The 22,587-nt window shown below is 62.6% G+C and overlaps 1 protein-coding gene across 8 annotated transcripts in view; it reads right to left on the bottom strand.

Annotated features, from left to right (window-relative positions):
* Window positions 1-22,587, bottom strand: part of MROH1 (maestro heat like repeat family member 1) — a 62,712-nt gene that overhangs the window by 11,237 nt on the left and 28,888 nt on the right. For 7 of the 8 annotated variants that reach the window (XM_042923887.1, XM_042923895.1, XM_042923888.1 and 4 more), the window contains 20 exons: window positions 16,849-16,922; window positions 15,050-15,172; window positions 13,262-13,369; window positions 12,913-13,057; window positions 12,726-12,766; window positions 12,329-12,470; window positions 12,003-12,055; window positions 11,434-11,541; window positions 11,008-11,127; window positions 10,722-10,844; window positions 9,777-9,923; window positions 9,646-9,672; window positions 8,580-8,702; window positions 8,262-8,341; window positions 8,051-8,162; window positions 7,876-7,971; window positions 7,140-7,244; window positions 4,898-5,033; window positions 4,679-4,791; window positions 3,673-3,825 (listed from right to left, as the gene is read on the bottom strand). In XM_042923887.1, the coding sequence (XP_042779821.1) occupies window positions 3,673-3,825; window positions 4,679-4,791; window positions 4,898-5,033; window positions 7,140-7,244; window positions 7,876-7,971; window positions 8,051-8,162; window positions 8,262-8,341; window positions 8,580-8,702; window positions 9,646-9,672; window positions 9,777-9,923; window positions 10,722-10,844; window positions 11,008-11,127; window positions 11,434-11,541; window positions 12,003-12,055; window positions 12,329-12,470; window positions 12,726-12,766; window positions 12,913-13,057; window positions 13,262-13,369; window positions 15,050-15,172; window positions 16,849-16,922 (2,129 nt within the window). The remainder of the gene's footprint in view (window positions 1-3,672; window positions 3,826-4,678; window positions 4,792-4,897; window positions 5,034-7,139; window positions 7,245-7,875; window positions 7,972-8,050; window positions 8,163-8,261; window positions 8,342-8,579; window positions 8,703-9,645; window positions 9,673-9,776; window positions 9,924-10,721; window positions 10,845-11,007; window positions 11,128-11,433; window positions 11,542-12,002; window positions 12,056-12,328; window positions 12,471-12,725; window positions 12,767-12,912; window positions 13,058-13,261; window positions 13,370-15,049; window positions 15,173-16,848; window positions 16,923-22,587) is intronic. The other variant, XM_042923894.1, reaches the window with a different exon arrangement.

The raw sequence follows: 22,587 nt of genomic DNA, 5'->3' as shown, positions 1-22,587 counted from the left end.
CTTCCCCACGTGCGTCCGTCCCGGGGTGGGTTTTCGAGCCGGAGTGTGGCGGCTTCTCCTCCTTCCTTCACTTCGCTGCCTCCTGTCCGGGATATTGGCTCTTTCCCCGACTTGTCTCCTCAGAGGTGTTTCTAATCGTCTCCGTGGGTTTATCTGTCCCCTCTAGCGTTTTCCTTGCTCTTGCGGATTTTCTTCGGCGGCCGGAACCCACTGGGGCGCGTGAACGGCTCCGATCCGTGCGACTCGTGAGCGTGGCAGCAGGCCCCGGTGCTCGGCCGCGGGGGGGCCCGCGGGCTGGGGTCTGTGCCGGTGAGCCGGCTCCGTCCGGTCTCAGCCGGGGGTCTGCGTTCCGACGGCCCGCGCGCCCTCCACCTTCCGGGCAGCCCCAGGGCTCACCTTCACCGGCCCTGCGCCCGTGCCCCAGGCTGGGGTCCACCCCTCACGGCGCGGTCTCCCGCCGTGCGCTCTCTTCACGGCTCCGAGCCAGGACGCGCCACGCGGTCCAGCCCTCGGCGGTCTCTCGTACAGACACAGGGTCGTGCCGCGCGAGGACACTGCCATCACCCCAGGGAAGCCGCGTGTGCGTTAACCACCCGGCCCCGGCCCCTGACCCCCTCCCGGCCCTGTGGACTCACACACTAGGTGGCCTCTGGTGGCTGCTGTCTTTCATGGGGCACAACGTTTTCAAGGCTCATCCACGCGGAGCGTGTTTCATACTTCACTCCTCCGGGTTGCCGAGTGACATTTGAGCGTACGGGTGGGATGTGTTTTATTTACGTTTATTAACCGGCAGACATTCAGGTTCCTTCATTTGGCCATTAAGCACAACGCTGCCGTGAGCGTCTACATGCCGGTCTTCGCGGGGACGTCTGTCTCCACGTCTCTCGGGCACGCGCCTGAGCCGGGGGCCGCCGGGCCGGAGCTGCCGGGAGGCCTCCACAGCAGCAGCCCCGTTTCGCTTGCAGAGGGTCTCCTCTCACCTGTTCCCCTTGGCTTCGCCAGCACACGTCCCCCCAACCCAGAGAACCCCCCAACCCAACCTGCCTCCCGAGACGACCCAGGTCAGGAGCCGGCGCCCTCCCGTCTTGCCCTCTGCGCTCACGCTACGACACGCTCTGTTTCACCATCGCTGCACGCTGGGGCCGGGGGCCCTCGGTCCGGTCACGCCGCCCGCCAAGACCACGTTTTCTGATTCCGTGTCGGAGACGTTCAACAGTGCCCTGGTGTCCCTAAGAGGGCCCCCCGCCAAGGCCTCTCAGGGCAGGGAGGAAAGTGGTGGCCCGCGTGACCTCCGCAGGTGCAGGATGCGAGCGTGCCCGTCACGCAGAAGACGGAGGTGCGTGTCACAGACGCGCTGAAGCACGAGCCCGGCCGTCAGCAGTCCCGCTCCGCGGGGCGAGGGGGCTGCGTGTCGCGTCTGTGGGCCGAAGCTGGGAAGGGTACCGTGCAGGCGGCAGCACCCTGAGCCCCCGCCGGCGGGTGCGGCACGCCGGGCCCATGAAAGGAGCCTTCCTCTGTCGGGAACGGGGGCTCCAAAAAAACAAACCAGGCAGAAGCTTCACGACAACGGATTTGGTGGTGATTCTTTGGCCATGACACCCAAGGAACAGGCAACGAAGGCAAAAACCTAGGCCTGCGTCGGATCGGAAAACCTTTTGTGCGCGAGGAGCACCTGGCAACTCCTGATCTCAGGGCCTAGGTTCAACGCCCCCCCGCCACACCCCGCCCCAGGCACGGAGCCTCTTACAAAACAACGACGACTTTTAGGTGTCCGAGGACACAATCGAGGGCTACAGAATGGGAAAACACTCCCGGGTCACACACCCGACACTGTGCTGGTGGTCAGGCCATACAGAGAACCGCACAGCCAACAACAACAGACCAAACAACGTCATCTCAAAACGGGCAAAGGTCACAGACAGGTCTCCCAGAAGACAGACAAATGGCCAAGTGCGTCGTCAGGAATCCTGAGGGAAATGAAGTCAAAAGCACTCTGAGGGGCCACCTCACACCCAGCAGGAGGGCTGCGATCAACAAAACAAAAACGAGTGTGGCTGAGGACTCGGGGAAAGGGAGCCCTCTGCACGGCTGGCGGTGCGGCCGCCGTGGGAACAGAGGAGGCTCCTCCAAATGTTCAAAGAGGCCCGAACGACCCAGCGCCCCCGCCGTGGGCAATTCACCCAAGGGCCAGCCGTCTGCACACCCGTTACAGCAGCACTCACAGCCGGATGGACACCCGGAGTGCGGCCCGTGTACCCACGCACCAGGAACACCAGCGGCCCCGGCCTCCAAACTGGCCCGTCCCCTCCACGCGCATGGGGCCTCCGGGGCCCCTCTCTACCACTCAGGTCCAAGCGGGGGAGCCCCGCTGAGTGCAGAATAAAATCCCAGCCTTCCCCCAGCAAACCCTGCCGTGGCCGTGCCCTCCCGTCACACCTGCAGCCCGTTGGCAAGTGCCTCCCGAGGGGACACCCTCTCTCTCCAGGGTCACCGCGCACAGCTCTCCTGCCACGTGGCCCTTTCTGATACTCTTCCACCTTCTCCATCAGCAAACTCCTGTTCGTCCCTCCCTGAGAAGGTACTTGTGGCATATACGTGTCCGTGTGCCCACGAGTGCGTACATATGTGCGTGCGTATCTCTGACGGAGAGCTCGTATCCGGAATACATAAAGTCCTGGCTCAGATCAACAGGAGAAACGCAGACAACCCAGAAAAAAAATGGGCAAGGCACGGGTGTCTCCGGCTGCGCACGGCACACACGTACAAAAGCGTTCAACTTCACGAGCCACCAGAGAAACGCGAGTCCCGCTCAACATGGAGCCGCCACTCACCCCCAGGACGACGCGGACCAGTGCCGGCAACGGTGCGGCCTGTGTCCCCGACAGAAACACACCCTCGTGCGGCCCACGGCAACGCGGCCCCTCCTGGGAACCGCACGCGTGCCCACCGAGGCGGCAGCCAGGCGGTGCGCAGGCGCGGGCGACGGTGTGCGTGACCTCACGCCGGCAGGGGCGGCACACGAGGGCACGAAGGGTGTGAGTCCGTCTCTACGGGGTACGAACCAGCCGGTGCTCCGCACTGCAGGGAGGCAGGGGCAGCCTGCGGGGTGTCGGCTTGGGGGACCGGGGACTCCGGAGCGGGCAGACGCCTGTGCGTGCACATCCGTGGGAGCCCCCAGGACGAGTTCGTGCTCTGCTGGGACGCTCCACTTCCAGAGGGAGCCTCAAACCCCTCCTGGCCAACAGGCCCGCCTCTCAGGGATTCACAGGGCGGGCGCTGAAGCAGCCACCCGACCCCTGGAGCCCACCTCGCGCCCGCGGGGACCCGAGCGCGGAACGTGTCAGCCGTCACTGCACACGCGCTGACGCAGGGCCGCTGCTGACGCACGACTGGGAACAACTACGCAGACAGCCACCTGAGCTCCCAAGGGCACACAGAGGTGACAGGGTGAACGGGAAGGCCACAAGGAGCAGGCGGCACGTGAGCGCCCCGGGCAGGGCCCCCGTGGGCCAGCCAGCTGTGGGACTCTCCGAAGGGCCCGGAGCAGAGGGCCCAGCCAGTGCCCACCCGCCGCAGGGCTCCGCGCCCCCCGCATTTTCCTTCCCCTTCCCCTTCCTTTTTCCAGGCCCCAGCCCGGCCCCTCCCCTCCCTGCCCCGCCCCGCCCCCCTCACCTTCTCCTGGAGCATGCTCCCTCGCTCCCTCAGCAGGCAGTTGACCATGATGGTAGCCGCCCTCGAACAGTTCTTGTCCGGGTCTCCCAGACTCTCAAACAAGGTCAGCAGGAGGCTGATGAGTTGCTCTGGCGGGAGGCGCTTGGCAATAATCTAGGACAACGGCTGTGTCAGAAGAACTGAGCCGGTGGGGACACAGACCCAGCATCCCGGGGTCAGGGGCTGCCGGGTGCCTCTTCCAGCCGCCCTCGCCCCCTCGTGGGTGCGGGGGCGAGGTGGCGGCTCGCGCACAGGAGGCGCGCTGGGGCTGAAGCCTGGCCCTGCCGGGACACGGGGTGCCTCCGGGACCTGCCTGACCCAGGCCCCTGGAAGGTAGTCCGGGGGCGGCTGCCCTCCTGACCCGTGGGGTGGCCTGCAGGTGTCCAGACTGCAGGGTCAAGGGTGGGGGGTGGCACATCCGCCCTGAGCAGCCCAGCCACGGACCGGAGCCCCCTCCTCGTCTGGTCAGCACAGCAGAGCGAGCCACTCATTAAAGCAGACAGACAGCACACAGAACGGAAGGGACACAAAACCACAGACGGCAGCCGCGCCACGTCTGGCCCCAGCCGCACACCTCCCACTCCACCCGGAGTCCCCCAGGGCTGCGTCTTTTCCTCCCGCCGAGTCCTCCCTCCCCACCCAGGAAGGGCCCCGTTCACCCCCTCCCTTCCTTCTTCTGCAGGAGAGCACGCCGCCTCGGGACCCGAGGGCCAGGTCCAGATACCAGATGGCGTAGGAGTGCCGTCCTGGCGTGGGGGCTCACAGCGCAGGCTGGGGCAGCTTCCTCGGCTCTCTGGAGCCGGCAGCTGAGCTCCCGACGCCCCTGCTGCTGGGCCTCGGAGGGCTGACCCCAGGAAGGTGGAAGCGGGGCCAGCCCGCTGGCCCCGTGGCACACCCACCCGGCGCCCTGCAGAGCCCGTGGCATGCTCGGAGCTGGCTGCTGTGACGGCGCCACCCCGGCGGGTACCTGGGCTATGCTGTGGCAGGTGTGGAAGAGGACGGCGGGGTCGGGGTGCACGAGGCCTTCTTTGAGGGCGAGGAGCTGCTCGGCCACATCATCCCGGTAGTCACGGGAGAAGCCTTCAGAGGCAAGGCAGAGGGAGGCCGGGCAGGTGCTTCCCTGGCCCCCAAGGCCCAGGCTCCACCCCCTCCTCCCTCCAGCAGCTCTGTCCAGCCAGGGGCTCACCCTCATAGCCCAGCTGGAGGTACAGCAGGGCGTGGACGCAGCTCACAGCCTCCTGGCGGGTGGCAGGCCACAAGTCCGCACACCGTGGGGAGAAGAGGCCAATGAGGAGGCCCAGGTTGTGGAAGGGCACCAGGGCCTGGAGAGGCAGAAGGAGGGGGCCCTCGTGCAACACTGGGGGGGACAGAGAGAAGGGCCAGGCCCCCCAAGATGCCAGGAGTGGGCAGGTGTCCCTGCACCAGCTGGACCCAGGCACAGGCAGGGGTGTGACCAGTACAGCTCCTCGGTGAGCTGCTCCCCTGCCAGGACCCCTAAGAGGAGGAGGGTCCGGCAGCAGGTGTGTGCGGGCAGAGGGGCGATCAGGAGATAAAGAGGGAGTTCCCACGGGCAGCAGAGGGGGGCAGGGCTCTGCTGATCCTGGCCAGGAGGCGTGGGACGTTCCCTCCCCTAGAACACAGGTCCCGTCAGGTGAAGGGCTGCGTGAGATCTCCTTTCGCCCTAGCGGGGTCCCGGGCCCATCTTCCGGGGCCTAGTCTTCCCGGCCAGATACAGAGCCCTGCCTGCCCCACGCTGAACAAACGGCCTTGCGACATCAGTTGCACACCGCTCGGTCTCCTGCCTCCACCTGCCCCCATCGGCCCGCCACGCATGAGGCCTCCTGGGGAAGCGCCCGCACCCTGTCCGTGCACAGGCGCCTTTAAGGGAGAGTCAGGCTCCGCCGCTCTGAGGGCTCGGCTGAAGGCCCTCACCCTGGCCGTAGGCTGCAGGGAGGACCTTGGGGGCCAGCCACCGTTCCTCCCAGCGAGGCCAGACATCTGTCACCTCACACACAAAGGTGAACTCTGCTTAGACTGGGCTTATGTGAAAAGCAGGCCAGGAAAGAATTTGTGGGAAAAGGCCACCTAAGCTCGCTCAGAAGCGAAAACCATCCAGACACAGGCAGCAGGTCCAGCGAGACAAACAATCAGGGTCTGGGTAGGTAAAAAACCAAAACAAAACAACAAACAAACAAACAAACAAAAAACCAAGAGAAAAGACCACAAGCATCTACTCCTGATAAACATCCTCATTAAGACAGACCAGGGGTGCCCAGGTCGCTCAGTCGGTTAGGCCGACTTTGGCTCAGGTCATGATCTCACTGTCCGTGAGCTTGAGCCCCACGATGGGCTTCGTGCTGATGGTCGCATACCCCGCTTGGGATTCTCTCTCCGCGCCCCTCCTCTCCTCTCCCACCCGTGTGCATTCTCTCTCTCACAAAGTAACAGATACACTTAAGAAAAGAAAGACGCAGCTGGAACAGGATAGAGGATACCTAGCAGTGCAACTATCTAGAGTCTGGGGGCCGCTGTCAGTCCCCACTTTGTTCTGGAAACACCAGGCAACACGAGAGGCCGAGAGGCACAGGTGTTGGGGGGAAAGGCCAAATTATCAGCATCTGTAAGCGACACGACTGTGCTTCTGGAAGCACAAGAGAACTAACGCTCATTAGAAACGACGACGGGTCTTACGAACCGCCTCGCGTCTCAGAGTCCCCAAACCCCCGCTTTCCGTGTGCACTAACTACAGTCACAGTTACTGACAGCGCTTGCAGAAGGCGCTTCGCTGGCAAAGGCACCAAAGTCTCTCACGGCAGAGCGGCGTGAAGATGCCGTCCCCGCGTTTCCGAGCGGCCTGGGTGGAAAGACCTATTACTGACGGATGCTCAACAAGTTAATCCATCGGTCCCACGCAATCCCTATCAAAATCACAACAGGGGTGTTTCAGGACGACGCGAAATTTATCCGAGGATCACCCAGACCAACGGCCTTGTGCGCACAGCCGCGAAGCCCCGACAGCGTGGCCCCGAGCCCCCCCGAAGTGCCAGACAACCACGCGCTTCCCGGACTGAGCCCCTTCGCAGCCCACCCCTACTGCTCCAGAACCCCTGCCTCTGCCCAAACGTCCTCGCTTTCTTTTACCCGGCCCCCACCTCCCCTTCCCCGCAGCTGACGCGGGGGCTCCCGAGGAGAGGGGTGCCCGTCAGGTTTTACTCTGAGTGGCCAGCCCTGAGGACGACTCCTGGTCCCGACCGGCCCCTCTGTGCGCGTCTCCGGAAAGAGGATGGCGGGGCCCCCGGAATGTGGAACCGCCAGAGGAGCACCGGGGAGCTGGGAGGGTGCTGTGGGACGTGGGGGCCACGCACAGCAGCCCCCAGGCCAGGGGACCCAGGACCGAGGCCGGAGCAGGGGAGTCGCCTGGTACTCACGCTGACGTGCAGGTGCTCCAGGAAGTGCTGCAGCAGGCAGGCGCTTAGGCCCAGCGCCCGCACCCTCTCGTGGCCCCGCGGGGACCTGATCCACGGGCTCAGGTGCTGGGGGAGAGGGGGCTTCGCGTGGGTGCCGGGGCAGGGCTGAGCCCGGGAAGCAGCAGCCTGCGCACCGCGGGAGGCTCGGCGCCCCTGCCAGGCCACCCGTCCCCGGCCGGCGGGCCGGGTCACGGCAGGTCACCTGCTACAGCTGGGGCTCCGTCCCCGTCCCGTTGGCCCGGCCCGCAGACGTGGCCACCCCAGGCGGACCGAGAGCGAACCAGGCCTACCAGGGGACGGGCTGCCTTTGCAAGCAGGTCAGTCTCGCCCCTGCGACTGCAGCGCCGGAAAGGGCAGGGAGGGGTGCGGCTTGGCTACCACGTGGCCGCTCCGCCATCCCGACAGCCCTAGAGGGTCAGGAGCTCACATCCGGTGCCCGAGTGGTCTCTCCATCCCCGTGCCACGCAGTGGAGGGGAGGCGAGGGGAGGCTCCTGTGTGGGCCCACCCCCATCCGCCCACCTGTCCAGGCAGGGCAGCCCTCCTGTTCACAGACGCCCCTCCCATACACTTGCAGAGAGCACCGAACTCCCCGGCGCCCCCGGAGCAGGCAGAGCCAGGAAAACCAGGCATGGGGCCGGCTGCCGGGGGCGGGGGGCGGGGGGGGCACCCCCAGGGCAGGGCACACCCACCGCACACCTCCACCATGATCTGCAGGCCCTGCGGGGTCATGTTCCGCCGAAGGAGGCTTGTCAGCAAATCCTCAAGGGCGTGCATGGTGTCCAGGTACAGTGACTAGAAAGAGATGAGGCCACCAGTGACCCCGGTGCCTGCAGCGGCCTGCCCGCTGCCCGCCGTGGATGCAGGGTGATACCTCCTGGCGGTCCTCCTCCTCCTCGGGCTCAGGCAGCACAGCCATGACGCTGTGTAGACAGCCGCGGATCAAGTCCGCCTGCACTCGCTCTTCCAGCGCTGGCTCCAGGGAGCTGAACCGCAGTCAAGGCCCCGTGCCACACCCCTTGTCCAGAGGGCACGTGCACGGAGGGCCCCCCCACAGCCCCCCTCACACCCGGAGGAAAGGATACACCAGGTAAGTGCAGGCAAGCATGGCCTTCTTCCGAATGGGCGTTCTCAGGGAGTCTGGGGGCTCTGCCTTGATGAACTCCTAGGGGAGCCAGCCCCGTGACTCAGCCCTTGGCCCAAGCACCAGCCTTCCTCCTGGTCAGCCATCTGCCCGGCGCTGGCTTCTGGCCAACTCTGTCCCCCAACCCAAGTGGGTGCCGGGCCCCTCGCTGCATGCGCCCCCCCCCCCCCCCCCCCGTCGTCTCCAGGCCCACCTCCCCCGTCTAGGGCAGCGCCCTGGGAGCCACCCTAGCACTGGCCGGGCCCCGCCCAGAGCTCACCATCATCTGTGCCACCAGCTCCGCTTTCCTCGAGAAGTGGAAAGAGCCAGCCTGGGCACTGCTGCAGATGGCCTGGCTGGCCATGCACACACTCTGGATGAGACACAGCTTCAGAGCCGGGTCCTGGAAGGACACAGGACTGCAGGGGGGCCACCAACGCCCGCCCCCACAGCACGGCTCTGCCCCCAGGTGGGCGGCCGCTGCCTCTCTGCCCTTGGGGTGGAATCCAGAACAGAAGGCCACCCAGAGTGACAGCCCTCAGGCCCCGCAGCCACACACGTTCCTCCCTGAGGGGCTCTCAGCCTGTCCTCCTCCAGCTCTTGCCACGCAGACCAGGGGGCCTGGAGCCCCTGCGGCACTCGGCTCTCGGCCTGGCTCGGGCAGACAGCACGCTGTGTCCCCTGCACCCTGGGGTGTGGCTGGAAGGGCACCTCAAGGTGGGAGGAGAAGGGAACACGCCCAAGAAGAGCCCCAGCAGAGCGGGACTGTCCCCTGCCTGTCCCACCGACTCGGCCTCTGGGGAGTCAGGAAAGGGGGTGTGGGGAGCTGTCCTGGGGGCACGAAGTCCAGGAAGAGACAAGTCTCAGAATACCCTCCCCTCCAGCCAACCCCAGGAGACCCCAGAGGGTCTCCTCTTCAAGGGGAAGGCCCAGCCACTCCTAGAGAGGTGTTAGTGCCCAGTTAGTGCCAGAGATCCCAGAGAGGAAACACGTTAGTGAGGCTCGGCAGGAGGTGGGCGTCGTGAGCATCGGGGAGCAGAGCCCCAGCCTGTGGCCTGCCAGCCAGCCGCTCAGAAGCCCTCCGGCCATCCTTCTGTCCACCCACCACCCAGCATCCAGGCCGGGACACTAGCTCCTGGGCCCCTACTGTGGCTGTAAGAGGAGAAGCTGCTCCGAGGTGAGTGGGGACCCGTCCCGGCACGATGCTCCCCGATGCTATCCCTGGGGACTGGGACCGGGGAGCCCCAGGGGGCGTCCCCCTGGCTTCTGCCCCTGAAGCTCACAACCAGGCCAGCCCAGGGAAAAGAGAAAAGGCATAGTTCACACTTAGCCCCTACACACTGTACCTTGGTCTCTACCTTTATTCCCAGAACCTGACAACAAAAGTGAAGTGAGTTAAAACGCGACGCTCTGGCGGTGATGTCCCTGCCCCGCCTGCGTGGCGCCCCCCACGCCAGCAGTCTGCCGAGGCGCCCACCTTGGTGCTGAAGTACTGGAATATGTTCCGGAGGATGTCCGACTCGACCTTGGCCAGCACCAGCTCGCGGGGGGCCCGTGCTGCCACGTGGCCGTAGCACAGGATCAGAGTTGACTTCACCTTTTCCACCTCATTCTCACTTCGGTCCTGAGAGGCCAGAGGGGTCGGCGGGGCCTCGGTTACGGGCCATTACCTGCCCCCCATAGGAAGCCTTGTGCTCAGAACCCCAGGTCCCTCCGGAAGAAGGGCTGAGCTGGCCAGCCACGTCAGAGGCATAACCGAAGGAGCGGAGGGTGCCACCGGAGAGTCCCTCCGCCGGGGACGGGACGGGACAGGCAGGCCAGCCACGGGCCCGCTGGGGACAGAGCAGCAGAAGGGAAAGCGCTGAGCGGTGGACCACGATGGGAGAGGTGGGCAGAAGGGAGGGCTGGGAGCTGAGAGCCAACTCGGGGGCCGGGGCAGGGGGGGGCAGGGGCCCCTGCCCTCTCAGTGGCTACTCTGGAGCCCTTCCACCCGGCCCGGACTTGAGATTCTGTAACTGCCACAGGCACCAGGAGACGAGGACTGGGGTGGCGGAAGGGGCAGCGGTCCTTGCCCCTTGCATCAGGCTTCCCCAAGAATGCAGCCTTCGCTGGCCACCGGGGGGCAGAGGACACGCACACAGCAGGCGGGCAGTCCCATCCTGGCCCCTGGGAGCCCCCTCAGAGCCCACGGCCAGCACAGGACTGCCCCTTGTCATACCCACCAGCCCCACCCCCAAAGAAGCAAGGACCGGATGCCACCTCCCTGCCCTGGCCCCAACCGGCAGGCTGCCTGAGCCCAGGAAGCTCCAGAACCCGCAGCCGCAGGACCCCAAATCACAGCAGCACGGCCAAGGCAGAAGCACGGCTGGTCCCACCCAGATGCCCCCCACCACCGCCCCAGCGGTCACCCTGACCCCTGTACCTTAAAAATGTTGAAAATGCCGGTGGATCTTCTGAACACGTCTGACCTCATGAAGTCCTCCAGCTGGGCCAGGACATCATCCAGGTGAGAGGCGGCACAGATCCCGAAGCAACAGGCGAGGCCCTGGGCGACGCACAGGTGCGCTCACACCTGGGCAAGGACAGGGGTGGGAAGGAGCCCCCTGCGCACGCACACGCTCCAGAGAGGTGCAGTCACACGCGCACGCACGCACGCACGCACACGCCGAGTGCCTGAGGGGAGAGAGAGGCTCTGGGGAGGGCACCACCTCGCGCTCGGCCTCCTCCTGGTGTCTGGCCGTCTCCAGAAGCTCTTGCAGATGCTTCCTCACCACCTCCTTGCTCGAAGCGGCACCCAGCGTGGTTCCGATGCATTTATACAGGAAGTTCTGCAACAGAGCCAAGGAGCACGGCCGCGCCCGACGCCTGAGTGCGGGAGCGCCGAGCAGACGCGGGAGGGGCCGCCGGGCACCCACGACGGTGGCCACCTCGAGGAGTGGGGGCGATGGGCTCCTGCACCCCCAGCCGTGGGCCTCTGGGAGGAGGCTCACGGGCCCTCCCTCTCTGGCTCTGCCAGGGCCACAGGCCACTGGAGACAGGTTCGTGCAGAAGATCACATGGAATCAAGGCAAAAGAACAGTAGCCTAAGGACGCTGCCCAGACCCCCCCACCCCGGGGCACCCCCTCCCGTGCACCTTCTCCTGGGGCGTCCCGTTGTAGCAGGGCAGCTGTCTGCACATCTCTAGGCTCAGCTGGCAAATCCACGTGTTGTCAGACACGACCGCCAGAGTGTCCCGAAGGAACTGTGGGCAGGGGCCAAAGCAGTGAGGGGCCAGGAATGCAGCCCTTCACGGGGCCGGGGAGGGCACTGAGGCCCCGTGACGTCACATGCAGTGACCTCAGGGTGGTCCTGTGCTGTGGCTCTGAATGGTCTGTTGATGACCTTCAAGCCCAGGCAGAGCAAACCCTGGGTGGTCAGACACGCGGTGGGCCTGGCAGGGGACAGGAGAGAGGATTCCCGGGCCCCAGAAGCTCAAAGCCCCTGAAATCTGGCTCTGTCACAGCAGGGTGAGCGACCTGTGAGGGCGGCAGCAGGTGGTTCCCCCCGGCCCCCCCCCCCCATACCTCCCCCATCCTCCCCTGCCCCCCCCCCCCACTAGCACCTACTGAGCTCCCTGAGCTGTCCTGACCCAGGCTGGAGAGGCCTCCACCCCCAAGACAGGCCACGGCCTTGCCCCCCCCCCAACCCCCCCACCACCCTTACCGCCAGCAGCCTTTCCTCCCACTCCTTCTGGGACAGGGTCTCTTCAGTATGTTCTGAAACGACCAGTCATGTTGTCAGCCCAGCCCACGCCCGTCGATAGAAGCAGAGTTCACCCAGAGCCTTCCAGGCTGGCCTCGCCCTGTGTTCAGGAGGACCAAGGCGCTCCCACACCCCAGATGCTCCCAGGGGACACCCTGCAGGGAACGCCTTTCCCGCCTTGTGTCCCGAACCTCCGTGGGGGCCGTTTCTTCCACCTCAGAAAACGTGGTCTCTACAACCCAGATGCGAACCGGCAGAGGAACACCACCCGGCGCCCGGAGCCTCACCATCCAGGTGTTCCAGCAGCAGGGGGACGGTGGTGGCCCACCGCTGACCCAGCAGAGGGTGGATGTTACGATGCAGGACGCTCAAGAGACGCAGCGAGGCGGCCCCGCGGCCGTCCCCCAGGTAGGGGTTGGAAGACACGGTCTGAGGGAAGTAAAGGTGGGAGCTCTAGACCCGAGGGGCCACCGTGCCCCGCAGAGCCGCCCTCCCGGGGAGGTGGAGGCAGAGACGGCTCTGAGACGCAGGTCCCCCCGACCCCATGGGGAGCACCTGCGAGACAGCAGGAGTCAGGGGACAGGGGGACCGAGGGGAGCGCCCAGGCCTTCCCAGACCCCCTCGGTGTGCCGTGGTCAGGGGACACGGCGCCACCAGCACAGAGCGCCGAAGCGCAACGCTTACCAGGAGTCTCGTGGTGATGGCGTAGGGTGAAGGGAGGGTCACTGGAAAGGACGGGGGAGAAACGCTCAGGGGGCCGCCTGCCCACAGAGCCCCAGCCCCTGACTGCACCTGGGGCGGGGCGGACTTGGGGGCGGCTGCGAGGGTGGGGTCAGGCATCAGGGGTGGCACGGGGAGAGCAGGGGCGCACCGTTGCTGTCGTACTGGATGAGGAAGGCATCGGCCCCCACCTCCTCCCTCTTCTGGGCCAGGTGCACGAGGCTCCTGCAGAGCGGGGTCAGCGCCCCGGTGAATTGCACGGGGGTGAGAAACTCGAGCAGGTGCGGCCAGAGGACCTGGGGGCAGAGCCGGGGTCTGTCGGCGGCGCGGCTGCAGGAGCTCCCACCAGGCGCTGCGGGGGCTCGGCAAGGCCATGGGGGGGGGGGGGGGCGGCGAGCGCCCCTGCCCCTGCAGCTGCCCACTGCAGGGTTCAGCGGTCGCAGGGCCAGAAGGTCAGGAGGGGGCAGCAGTCACTCACAGACGGGGGTCTGCACACTCACGTGGCTCATCCTGTCCACGGTGGTGCTGACCAGGTAGAGGGTGCTGATGCTGACGTCCCGCACACTGTCCGTGGCGGGGTCCTCGCTGTCCGGACCCGGCTTCTGAGGCTGGCGTTGGTGGGGGGAGGGGGGGGGGCAAAGGCAGGCGCACGCATGGGGCCACCACCGCTCTACGCGGCTGTGGGCTCTGGGCCATGAGGACACGGCCCGTGTGCGAACAGGGCAGACCCTGTCCGGCACCTGCCGGGGGCAGGTAACACACACTGCGCTGAAACTGCCCAAGGACACGGGCTCACCTGGCTGAGCTCTCGTCCCCAGAATAAAGGAAACCTTGCACGTTCCCTGCCAGCCACGGACCCCAGGATGGCTTCATCCTGGACTTCGGCAACACTGACATGCGTAGAAACGGGAGGGCCTTTGTGGAAATAACAACCACCTGAGAAGACTCCCGTTTTCTACCAAGAATAGGCTACAACTTGCGCAGCCTGACGTGGCTGACGGTTCGGCCAGAGACGCCTGCTGTCCTCTCTGGTGAGATGGCGCCCCAGAGCCCAGCTCCCTGGGAAGGTTCCAGGCAGGAAAATGACTCCTGTTCTCTAAATGTTTTGTCCGAGCCTTCCGTCTGTGCTTTCAAATACCAAGAAGCAAACACCGAGCAACCAAGAGACAGCAGAACTTCGATGACTGTAGCAGACCTACAGTCCTCACGCGGAGGTCAAAGGCCAAAAGCAGAAAAAATAGGGGTGCTTAGGCCTCGAATGACAATTTTTAAAGCATGTTCTACAAATGTAGATAGAAGTTCATACTGAACAAACATGAACCACTTTGGAGGTCTGATCATCTGCTAGATCAAAAGGACCATCTCTCGACAATCTTTTTTTTTTTTTTTAATGATTTTGCTTTTTTAAGTAACCTCCGTGCCCAGTGTGGGGCTTGGACTCACAACCCCGAGATCAAGGGCGGCTCGCTCCTCCTGACAGAACCCGCCAGGTGGCCCTCCCAACAGAGTCTCAAAGGCAGGAATAGACCTGGCTAGATTCACAAGAGACAGTAAAGTACGAGTCCGCAGTGGCCGCAGAAAGCTGTTCACCTGGACGGATTTTAATATCCTGATAGAAACCTTCAAATCCCCAAAACACTGGGAACTAATAGGCTAAATCAGAGGACTTGATTCTCTCCAGCTTAGGCCCCACAGCCCCAAAGCGGCGGTGAAAATGCAGAGGCCAGAATCAGCCAAAGCAGCAGTGGACCTGGCCCCCCACAGGCCTGCGGGAGCAGAGCCCAGCGGGACCCCCTTCCCGAGGGCCGGCAGCACCCACCAGCGCTGGTTACACCCCGGCGTTTCAACCTAACCGCAGAGGTCCCGTGTGGGGACATACGTGTCCCCTCTGAGCTGACCTGGGCAGGCAGGTGGCTCTGTGGGCACGAGAGCCCAGGCCAGGGCGGGCTCAAGGCCGTGACACCGAGACCACCCCGTCATGCCTGCGTGTTCCTGCCGTCAACCTTGCTCTCCCTCGAGAAGAAACTTGGATTTGCTCGGTAACGCTTTTAATACAAAAGCCCCAGGGAGGACCAAGCGTCTGTTCTGCCTCTTTTCTGAGTGCTGGGAGCTAAGGAAGCGGGGCGCTGCGGCTTGGAGGCCCCGCCTCGGACACGGGAGACAGGTGCTCGGCACGCGGACCGAGGCCCCGCGCACGTACGCACCCGCCTGCCCTCTGGCCAGGCCTGCTCCCGGGAGGCCGCCAGCTCGGGAGCCCCAGGGAGGGTGGGTGAGGGGCCTGCCCTTACCTCGGCCTCGGGGGGCAGCGCACACTGCTGCACGATGTACGCGACCATGGCCTCTCCTCCAGGCTGTTCCAGGTAGCCGTGGTGTGCCATGGCACTGATCACCTGCACCACTGCCCGCTTCACCTGCCCGGACCCGAGGGGGGTCAGGGAGGGGCCCCGAAGGGAGCCCCGGCGAGCACCACAGCAGTCCAGCCGGGAGGGGGGAAGCTCTCCCTCTCCTCTACCTGTGCCCGCCCCTGCAGCCACACCTGTGCCACAGCTAAACGTGCACCTGTACCAGCACCCACGCCCACACCGGATCCGCCTCGGTGCGTCGTCCTCCCTGCCCCGCAGCTGTACAAGCGGCCCTCCGGCCAGCCTGTGCACACGCTCACGTCCTCAGGGGAGGCCCTCCCGCCCCCCACACCTCCCCCTTTTCCTGGGCACTGGACATGCCGCTACTCTGGCTCCAGACAGGCCTCCCCTCTGCCCCCCGCCCCCGCCCCGGCACAGGACTGCTGTCCCTCGGGGCGGGCACCTCTCTGGTGCTTCGGGGCGAGGACCCCGAATCTGCAGCTGTTTCCCAAACGTTCCTGGGATTGAGCCCGCTGCCCAGCCCCCCTCAGTGGCCCTGCCTGGTGGCTCAAAGGCACAGCCAGGTCACTGTGGCCGAAAACCCTCTTCCCCAGAGCCGGCACTCTCCCCGGCCCTCCTGCTTCTTCCGGAGCCCTGGGGCACAGACCCTGGTCTAACGCCCCCTCCCTGGGGTCCTCAGGTCCTCACGACACCTCTCCTTTGCACGTCGGGTCAAATGTCCCTGCCCTGGGCCTCCTTGGCCACTCACAGCTGTGTGTCATCCCCCATTATACGTGTGCCCCGAGTGACTGTGGGAAGGGGCAGATGTGGGCGAGCAAACCATCCGGTCGCATAATGAGCGCTCGGGATGAGTGCATCTGGCCACGGGCACTGTTGGTGGTACACGGTGTGGCCCTCTCAGGGGTGTCCCGGAGCAGCATCAGCGAGCAGGAAGGGATTCCAGGGACTGTGCATGGGAGTCTGGGACACATGTGGCCTCAGTGGTTTGGGCTCCATTTCAGTTGTTTCTAAAATCCTCACGGAAGGTCCCAAAGAGCAGGCCTGACGATGGAGCCTGGTTAACCTGGTGTGCAGGAAGGGTCGCCCCTGCCCTCGGCTGCTGGGAGGTCACCGCCAAGCCCGGGGACATCCAGAGTCCAGCGCCCTTGTTTCCCCGGGGCTCTGGGCCACACGGGATCGGCTCGGCCTCCCGAGGGGCCGGAGACTGAGGTCAGCCACGCGGGCAGTGAACCGGGTCTACGCGACGGAAGCCAGATAAAGGCCTCGCACGCCGGGGCTGGGGGCTTCCCCGGTTGGCGACGCTGGTGCGTGCCATCACGTCGCTGCCAGGGGAGCCAACGCTGCCCACGACCCCGCGGCGAGAGGGCGGTTTGCCCCCTCCTGGGCCCTGCCCGGTGCGTCCCAACCCCTGGCTGATAGTGGTGTGTGTCCTTTCCCCGTGATAAACCTGACTGCGAGCGTGACGCCCCCCGGGGGTGCTGGGAGTCCTCCTGGAGGAGACCCAACCCGAGGGGGTCTGGGGACCACTGCCCCACTCCGTGTCTGGTTAACTGTATAAGGAGTAGGATGTGGCGAGTCAAGGACTGACCGCTCAGCGGTGTGCCCTCCCTCTGATGTCTGGGTGTGGCTGAGGGGCTGCTGCCTGGTCAGTGACACCTCCCAGCCCAGCCCGGCCACACTTCCTGCAGCTTCTCGCGGTGGAGCTCAGGCGGCGCCCCGTCTACCTTGCTGTTGGTGTCCAGAAGAGGAAGCCTCATGGAGGACAGAATAAAGGGCTTCTTCACTTCCATCTGAGAAGCTGCAAGAAACCAGCAGAGGGCTCGGTCTCCCCAGCACGATGAGGCTGGCCGGCCCGCCCACCCCCACAAGGCCCAAGACCTCATCACCAGGGTCCGGCTCAGCATGGCCCTCAGCACGGGGAAGGGACAGCGCCTAAGCACAGCCCGCCCACTTTCTGGGGGACAAATGACCTTCTTCCCAAATCACATTATTTTGCCCAAGAAAAAGCTAGAAGATTGGTCATTTAGGGCAGCAGGTGAAAGAGTGTACTGAGTCAGGTCAAGCCAGGTTGAAGGGCGGGGCCTCCAACAGCACCCCAGTCCCAGCAGGCCTGGAAAAACCCGCAGGTGCACACATTTCCCGTTTTGCTGACACTGCTGGTCTGAGGACCCCACCTTGAGAAGCAGCAACATAACCCTCTGTTTCCTGATAACATTTTTTAAGTGTATGTTTGTTTATTTATTTATTTATTAATGTTTATTTTTGAGAGAGAAAGAGAGAGACAGTGTGTGCAGGGGAGGGGCAGAGAGAGAGGGAGACACAGAATCGGAAGCAGGCCCCAGGCTCCGACCTGCCAGCACAGAGCCCGACGCGGGGCTCGAACTCCCGAACCGTGAGATCGTGACCTGAGCCGAAGTCGGACGCTCAACCGACTGAGCCACCCGGGTGCCCCTGAAGGTTTTATTTTTCAATAATCTTCACACCCAATGCGGGCCCTGAAGCCACAAAACTCCCAAGATCAAGAGCTGCACGCGCTGCTAACTGAGCCAGCCAGGCGCCCCAGGGACGGCACTCTTCTTCCGCATGACGACCCTGGGAGAGAGGTCACTCCACTCCGACCCCTCTCGCACCACGAACCTGGGGCTCCCGGGCCGCTTCTGGCCCGGGCGCCTGTCGCACACGCCCGCGTCCAGCACCAAGCATGGCACCAGCCGGCTGCGAGACGAAGAGAGTGGGCTCCCGCGACGCAGTAACAGCAGGAGACGCGCACCACACATGCTGGGAAAACACGACTCCAGACCCAACTGTGAGACGAGCCGCCCCTTTGATAAGAGGCTGCAAAGGACCCTCGTGCACGCCCAGCGGGACAGCGGAGCCGGAGCCACAGGAGGGCGGAGGAAGGTTACGCCGACGCTCGGGAGGGCAGGAGGCGGCCTGCGAAGTGGCCACCGGGGCGGAGAAGAGAAACACAACACGCAACCAGAGGCCTCGTGCCCTCAATGTGCAAGAGAAGCCCAGGCGATCGATGACGAAAACACAGGCAGAGCAACAGAAAAGTGGGCAAGAGAGCTGACCAAGCCCCCACCGCCGACGTGTGATGCCACCGGACCCACCACCTGCTGGCCGGGGAGGTGGGGGACGGCAGCCCAGGGGGCAAAGACAGAGAGGGCCAGGCACCGCAGACCCCCGTGTGAGAGCCGGAGCCGGCCGGGTGCCGTCGCGAACGCTGAGGGTCCGCACAAGTCCACTGGAGCCAGGACGTCCGCGCGGGATGGCAAGCCTGGCTCGGTCCAGGCTACGAGCTAGGTCACAGCACCGACGGCAGCCAGGGGACACCAAAAACGTCCTGCTAGGTGAGGGCGCGAGATGAAGCTTCTTGGTTCCCCCACGTGATGCTCCCGACGGGCGTGACATATCCTCGCACCGCAGGAGCGCACAGCAGGGGTGGGGTGCCACTACGGGGCAGGCTCGGGGCTCGCAGAGGGGCCACATGTCCCTGACCATGCATGGGCTCTGGGAGCTTTCGTTCACATTTTACATTCTCAGGAAAAGGTTACAAAAGAGCAAAAAATGCAAACCACTCAATAGAAAATCGCACAGATTGTGGCAGGAAAAGGAAAAGGGATCGGGCGGGGGGCGGGGGGCAACAGACCAGGGCTCAAGGGCGTGGGGACACGGCCAAGGACTGACATCAATCCAGTGCCACGTCCCTGAGGCTCAGAACAACAGACGAGTATCAAAGTGCGAGCAAACACAATGTCCCTCCCATCTTCCTGCCACGCAGATGACGACCCTTGACACAGTGCTGTCACCCGCAGCTTCGAGGCGCGGCTCGAGTTTACGTGGAGGCCAGCCGTGAGCCAGGCCCTTGCAACATGCTGAGAGAGCAGCACAGAGCAAGGCAGACGTGGCCCTGCCCCCGAATAGTGTGTGTCCTAACAGGGGGGACAAGAGACACAAGCAGATAATGAACGAGACCATCACAAGCTGTATTAATGTCACGCAAGGTACTGATGAGAGGCAGAGAAGCAGAGCGTCAATGGGGTACCCGGTCTGGACGGGCAGTCAGGGTCCGGGGGCCCTTCTGAAGAAGGCACATGTGAGCTAAGAGCCCGGCAGGGTGCAGGGGAGGGAGCCCCCCGCTGCAGGACGCCCGGGGTGGCTGAGCAGAGAGCTCACTACAGTCCGAGCAGGGGCTGCTGGGGCAGCAGCGGAGGGGAGGCCGTGGTCAAGAGGAGGCTCCCTGCTCTCTCCACGGTGCTTGACCCCGAGTGACCAACATCAGGGCATTCGAGTAAAATTACTGGACTTTAGAAATAAAGAAGAAACCCTCTGGATGTCTGAAAACAGAAGCAAAACAATAAAAAAACCCCACACACGTCATACAAGAGGAAAGAAAATGAGGTTAACGTTGGCCTTGAACAAGAAGTGTTTGCGCCAGAATAGACTGTGAGATGAATACGGGTGCCCAGGTGAATTTGAATTTCAGATAAACAACAAATCATCTCTTAGTGCAAGACTGTCCCATGTAACATTTGGTGCGTCTTGTTTTTATAAACCTGGCAACTCTACGTCAGAAGAAAACAGAGTAATGACAAGGAAACGTGAACAAAGGATTTTATAATCATCAAAACTAAGTGTCAAGTACAAAAAGCACAAATAAGACTTTATCAACACGAGCCTTCCCTGTGGACTCCGCCAGAGAATAGGCCTCGGGCAAGGAGAAGCATCCTCTCTGCAGCTGCCAGGAGGACAATGACAAACAAGGGCCGAGCAGGGGAGAGGACAGCATGGGCTGGCCGCCTGCAGGGACAGCACAGACGCGGCTGCGGCACAAAGCCGTGACGCAGGGAGGGCAAGGAAAGTACGTGCAAAATACCCGCCGTGTGCCCACCCACATCAGTGGTGACAGCATCGGCCTCTAGGGTTAGTTACGTCTGTAACACGAGGGAAGACGAGGGCGTCTGGGATGTTCTAATTCTATGCAGCTTGAGAACCAGATTCATGGGAGGAAGGAGATGCAGAGGTGAGAGAAAAGAGTAAATGGAAAGACTCGCTCGTCTGGCTGCGGAACCGGAAACATCGGTACGAACTCCGGGCTTTTCTACCTTCTGTCTCTACTGGTCGCGCTATTTGGTCCCATCTCCTGAAAAGGCCTGGGAACGGTGACCACCCAGAAGTAACAAGCACCCGACTACTGTCTTTGAGGGCAGTTTCTCACTGAGGACATAGGGCTTTTTGGAGAAATGGCTGATTCCAGGTCTGGGGCAAGAAATATCTAAGATGAGCCTGGAACACCAGCCGCCCAAGACCCTGAGGTCATGCCCAAGGACTCGACTCGGAAGAGGCTGACGTGATCCAAAGGTGACACAACGTGAGCATCGCTGGTATGCATCGCACTGTACCGAAACCCATTAAATGTGTTAAAATCCATGAACGTGTGAGACTTTTTTAAAAGGGGCGCCTGGGTGGCTCTGTGGGTTGAGCGTCTGACTTCGGTTCAGGTCATGATCTCCCAGTTCCGAGGTTCAAGCCCCGCCATCAGGCTCGCTGCTCTCGGCACAGAACTGGCTTAGGATCCTCTGTCTCCCTCTCTCTCTGCCTCTACCCTGCACTCTCTCTCTCAAAAATAAATACACATTTTTCAAAAAGGCTTGAACGGGGGCTTGTTGTTTAATGGGGACCGTTTCCGTTTTGCAGGATGAAGAGAGTTTAGGAGATGAGCTGCCCAGTGGGAACGGGATTAACGCTGCTGAAGCATACACTTGAAGGTGGTTGGGGCGGTAAATTTTGGGTATTTTATAACAATTATAAACAAAATGGCCACGGTCCAAAAAGAGACATAAATGTACATATCAACTTTTTTAATGACTAGACCTCGGGTGTACATGTGATAGATCATCAAAACTCCAAGGAAGTGGTTACTATACAATCAGGAGAACTTACTTATCAGGTGGGTGAAGAGGTTCTTACTGGAACAGGAGGGTGTAGGGAAGGGCTTCCGCAGTGACGAGTTCGGTTCAAGAGCCCTGATTATAAATACAGAAGTGTTTGTATTTTTTTTTAAGTTTATTTATTTTGAGAGAGAATGAGTGGGGGAGTGACAGAGAGAGAGAGAGAGAGAGAGATTGGGAGAGAGAGAGAGAATCCCAAGCAGGCTCCGCGCTGTCAGCACAGAGCCCGACGTGGGGCTCAAACCCACAAACCGTGAGATCATGAGCTGAGCCTAAATCAGGTGTAGGACACTCAGCCGACTGAGCCACCAGGTGCCCCAGAGGTGTTGGGTTAAAACGAGCTATTAAGTCATATGTTTATATTCCGTGTGGTTTCTGCCTGTGATCCATCTTATAACGAAAAGCTTTTTTTTAATGGAGATGAGCAGTCCTGAACAGAGTTGAAGGCGGTACACTCCCAGACCAGAAGACCTCCTACGAAGGCACAACGATTCAGGGCGCGTGCTGTTGGCGTGGGGAGGTCCGGGGACAGAAGAGTCCCTGAAAGACACCTGCTAACCCGTAACGTCGAGTCCCTACTCTTAGTACCTCGGAAAGTGATTTTACTTGGAATAGGGTCCCTGGAGGTACGATTCGTTAGGTCAGGATGAGGTCACACTGGAGTAGGGTGGGCCTTTACTCCAATACCACCGTGCCCTTACGAAAGGGGAATCTGGGACACAGGCACACAGGGAGGTGCCCGCAGGGACGCAGACGCAAAGGGAGGTCGGGGCGGCGCCGCTACAAGCCAGGCGATGCCAAGGGCCCCCAGGAGCTCCAGAAGCGGGGCGGGGGCCTGGGACAGGTTCTCCCTCACCCTGCTGACCCTCGGACCTCTGACACCTAGACTCGCAGTGACAGTGACACCGTGAGACAATACACCGTTGCTCAGGCACCCGGGTGGTGGTACTTCGCTAAGGCAGCCCCAGAAGACCAGTACGTCCAGGCACCTGATTTTCTAGAAAGCACTAGAACGACGGGGAAAGGAAAGTCTTCACACAAGCAGTGCTGGAGCCACGGGATGCCCATATGAAGATAAATCTTTGCTCCCTGCAGCTCACACCATACCCCAAAATTAATTAGAAATGAATCAAAGAACTGAATGTGCGAGTTCAAACAATAAAGCTCCTAGAAGAAAACAGAGAATCTTCACATCCTCTGGAAGGCCAGAGTCTTCTTAGACACAAAGGTGCCGACCCCAGGAGGAGGCACACCCCATCTACACGGATCTGACAAACGGCTCGTAGACATGACCATAAGAAAAAAAACCCCAGTTTTAAAATGGGCAGAAGACTTGGACCAAAAAGATATCTGAAGGCCAACAGGCACACGAAAAGATGCTTACCCACTCTACTCTTAGAAAATTCCAGTTCGAGCCGTGGAGAGGCACCACTACCACACAGACACCAAAACGGTGAAAATGAAGACTCCGGGCCACGACCGGAGCGGGCCGGGAAGCCGGGGTTGCCG

This window comes from Panthera leo, chromosome F2, assembly GCF_018350215.1.
Source record: "Panthera leo isolate Ple1 chromosome F2, P.leo_Ple1_pat1.1, whole genome shotgun sequence".
NCBI lineage: Eukaryota > Metazoa > Chordata > Mammalia > Carnivora > Felidae > Panthera > Panthera leo.
The sequence above is the reverse complement of the archived record's forward strand: the minus strand, read 5'-3'. Positions and strand labels throughout refer to the sequence as shown.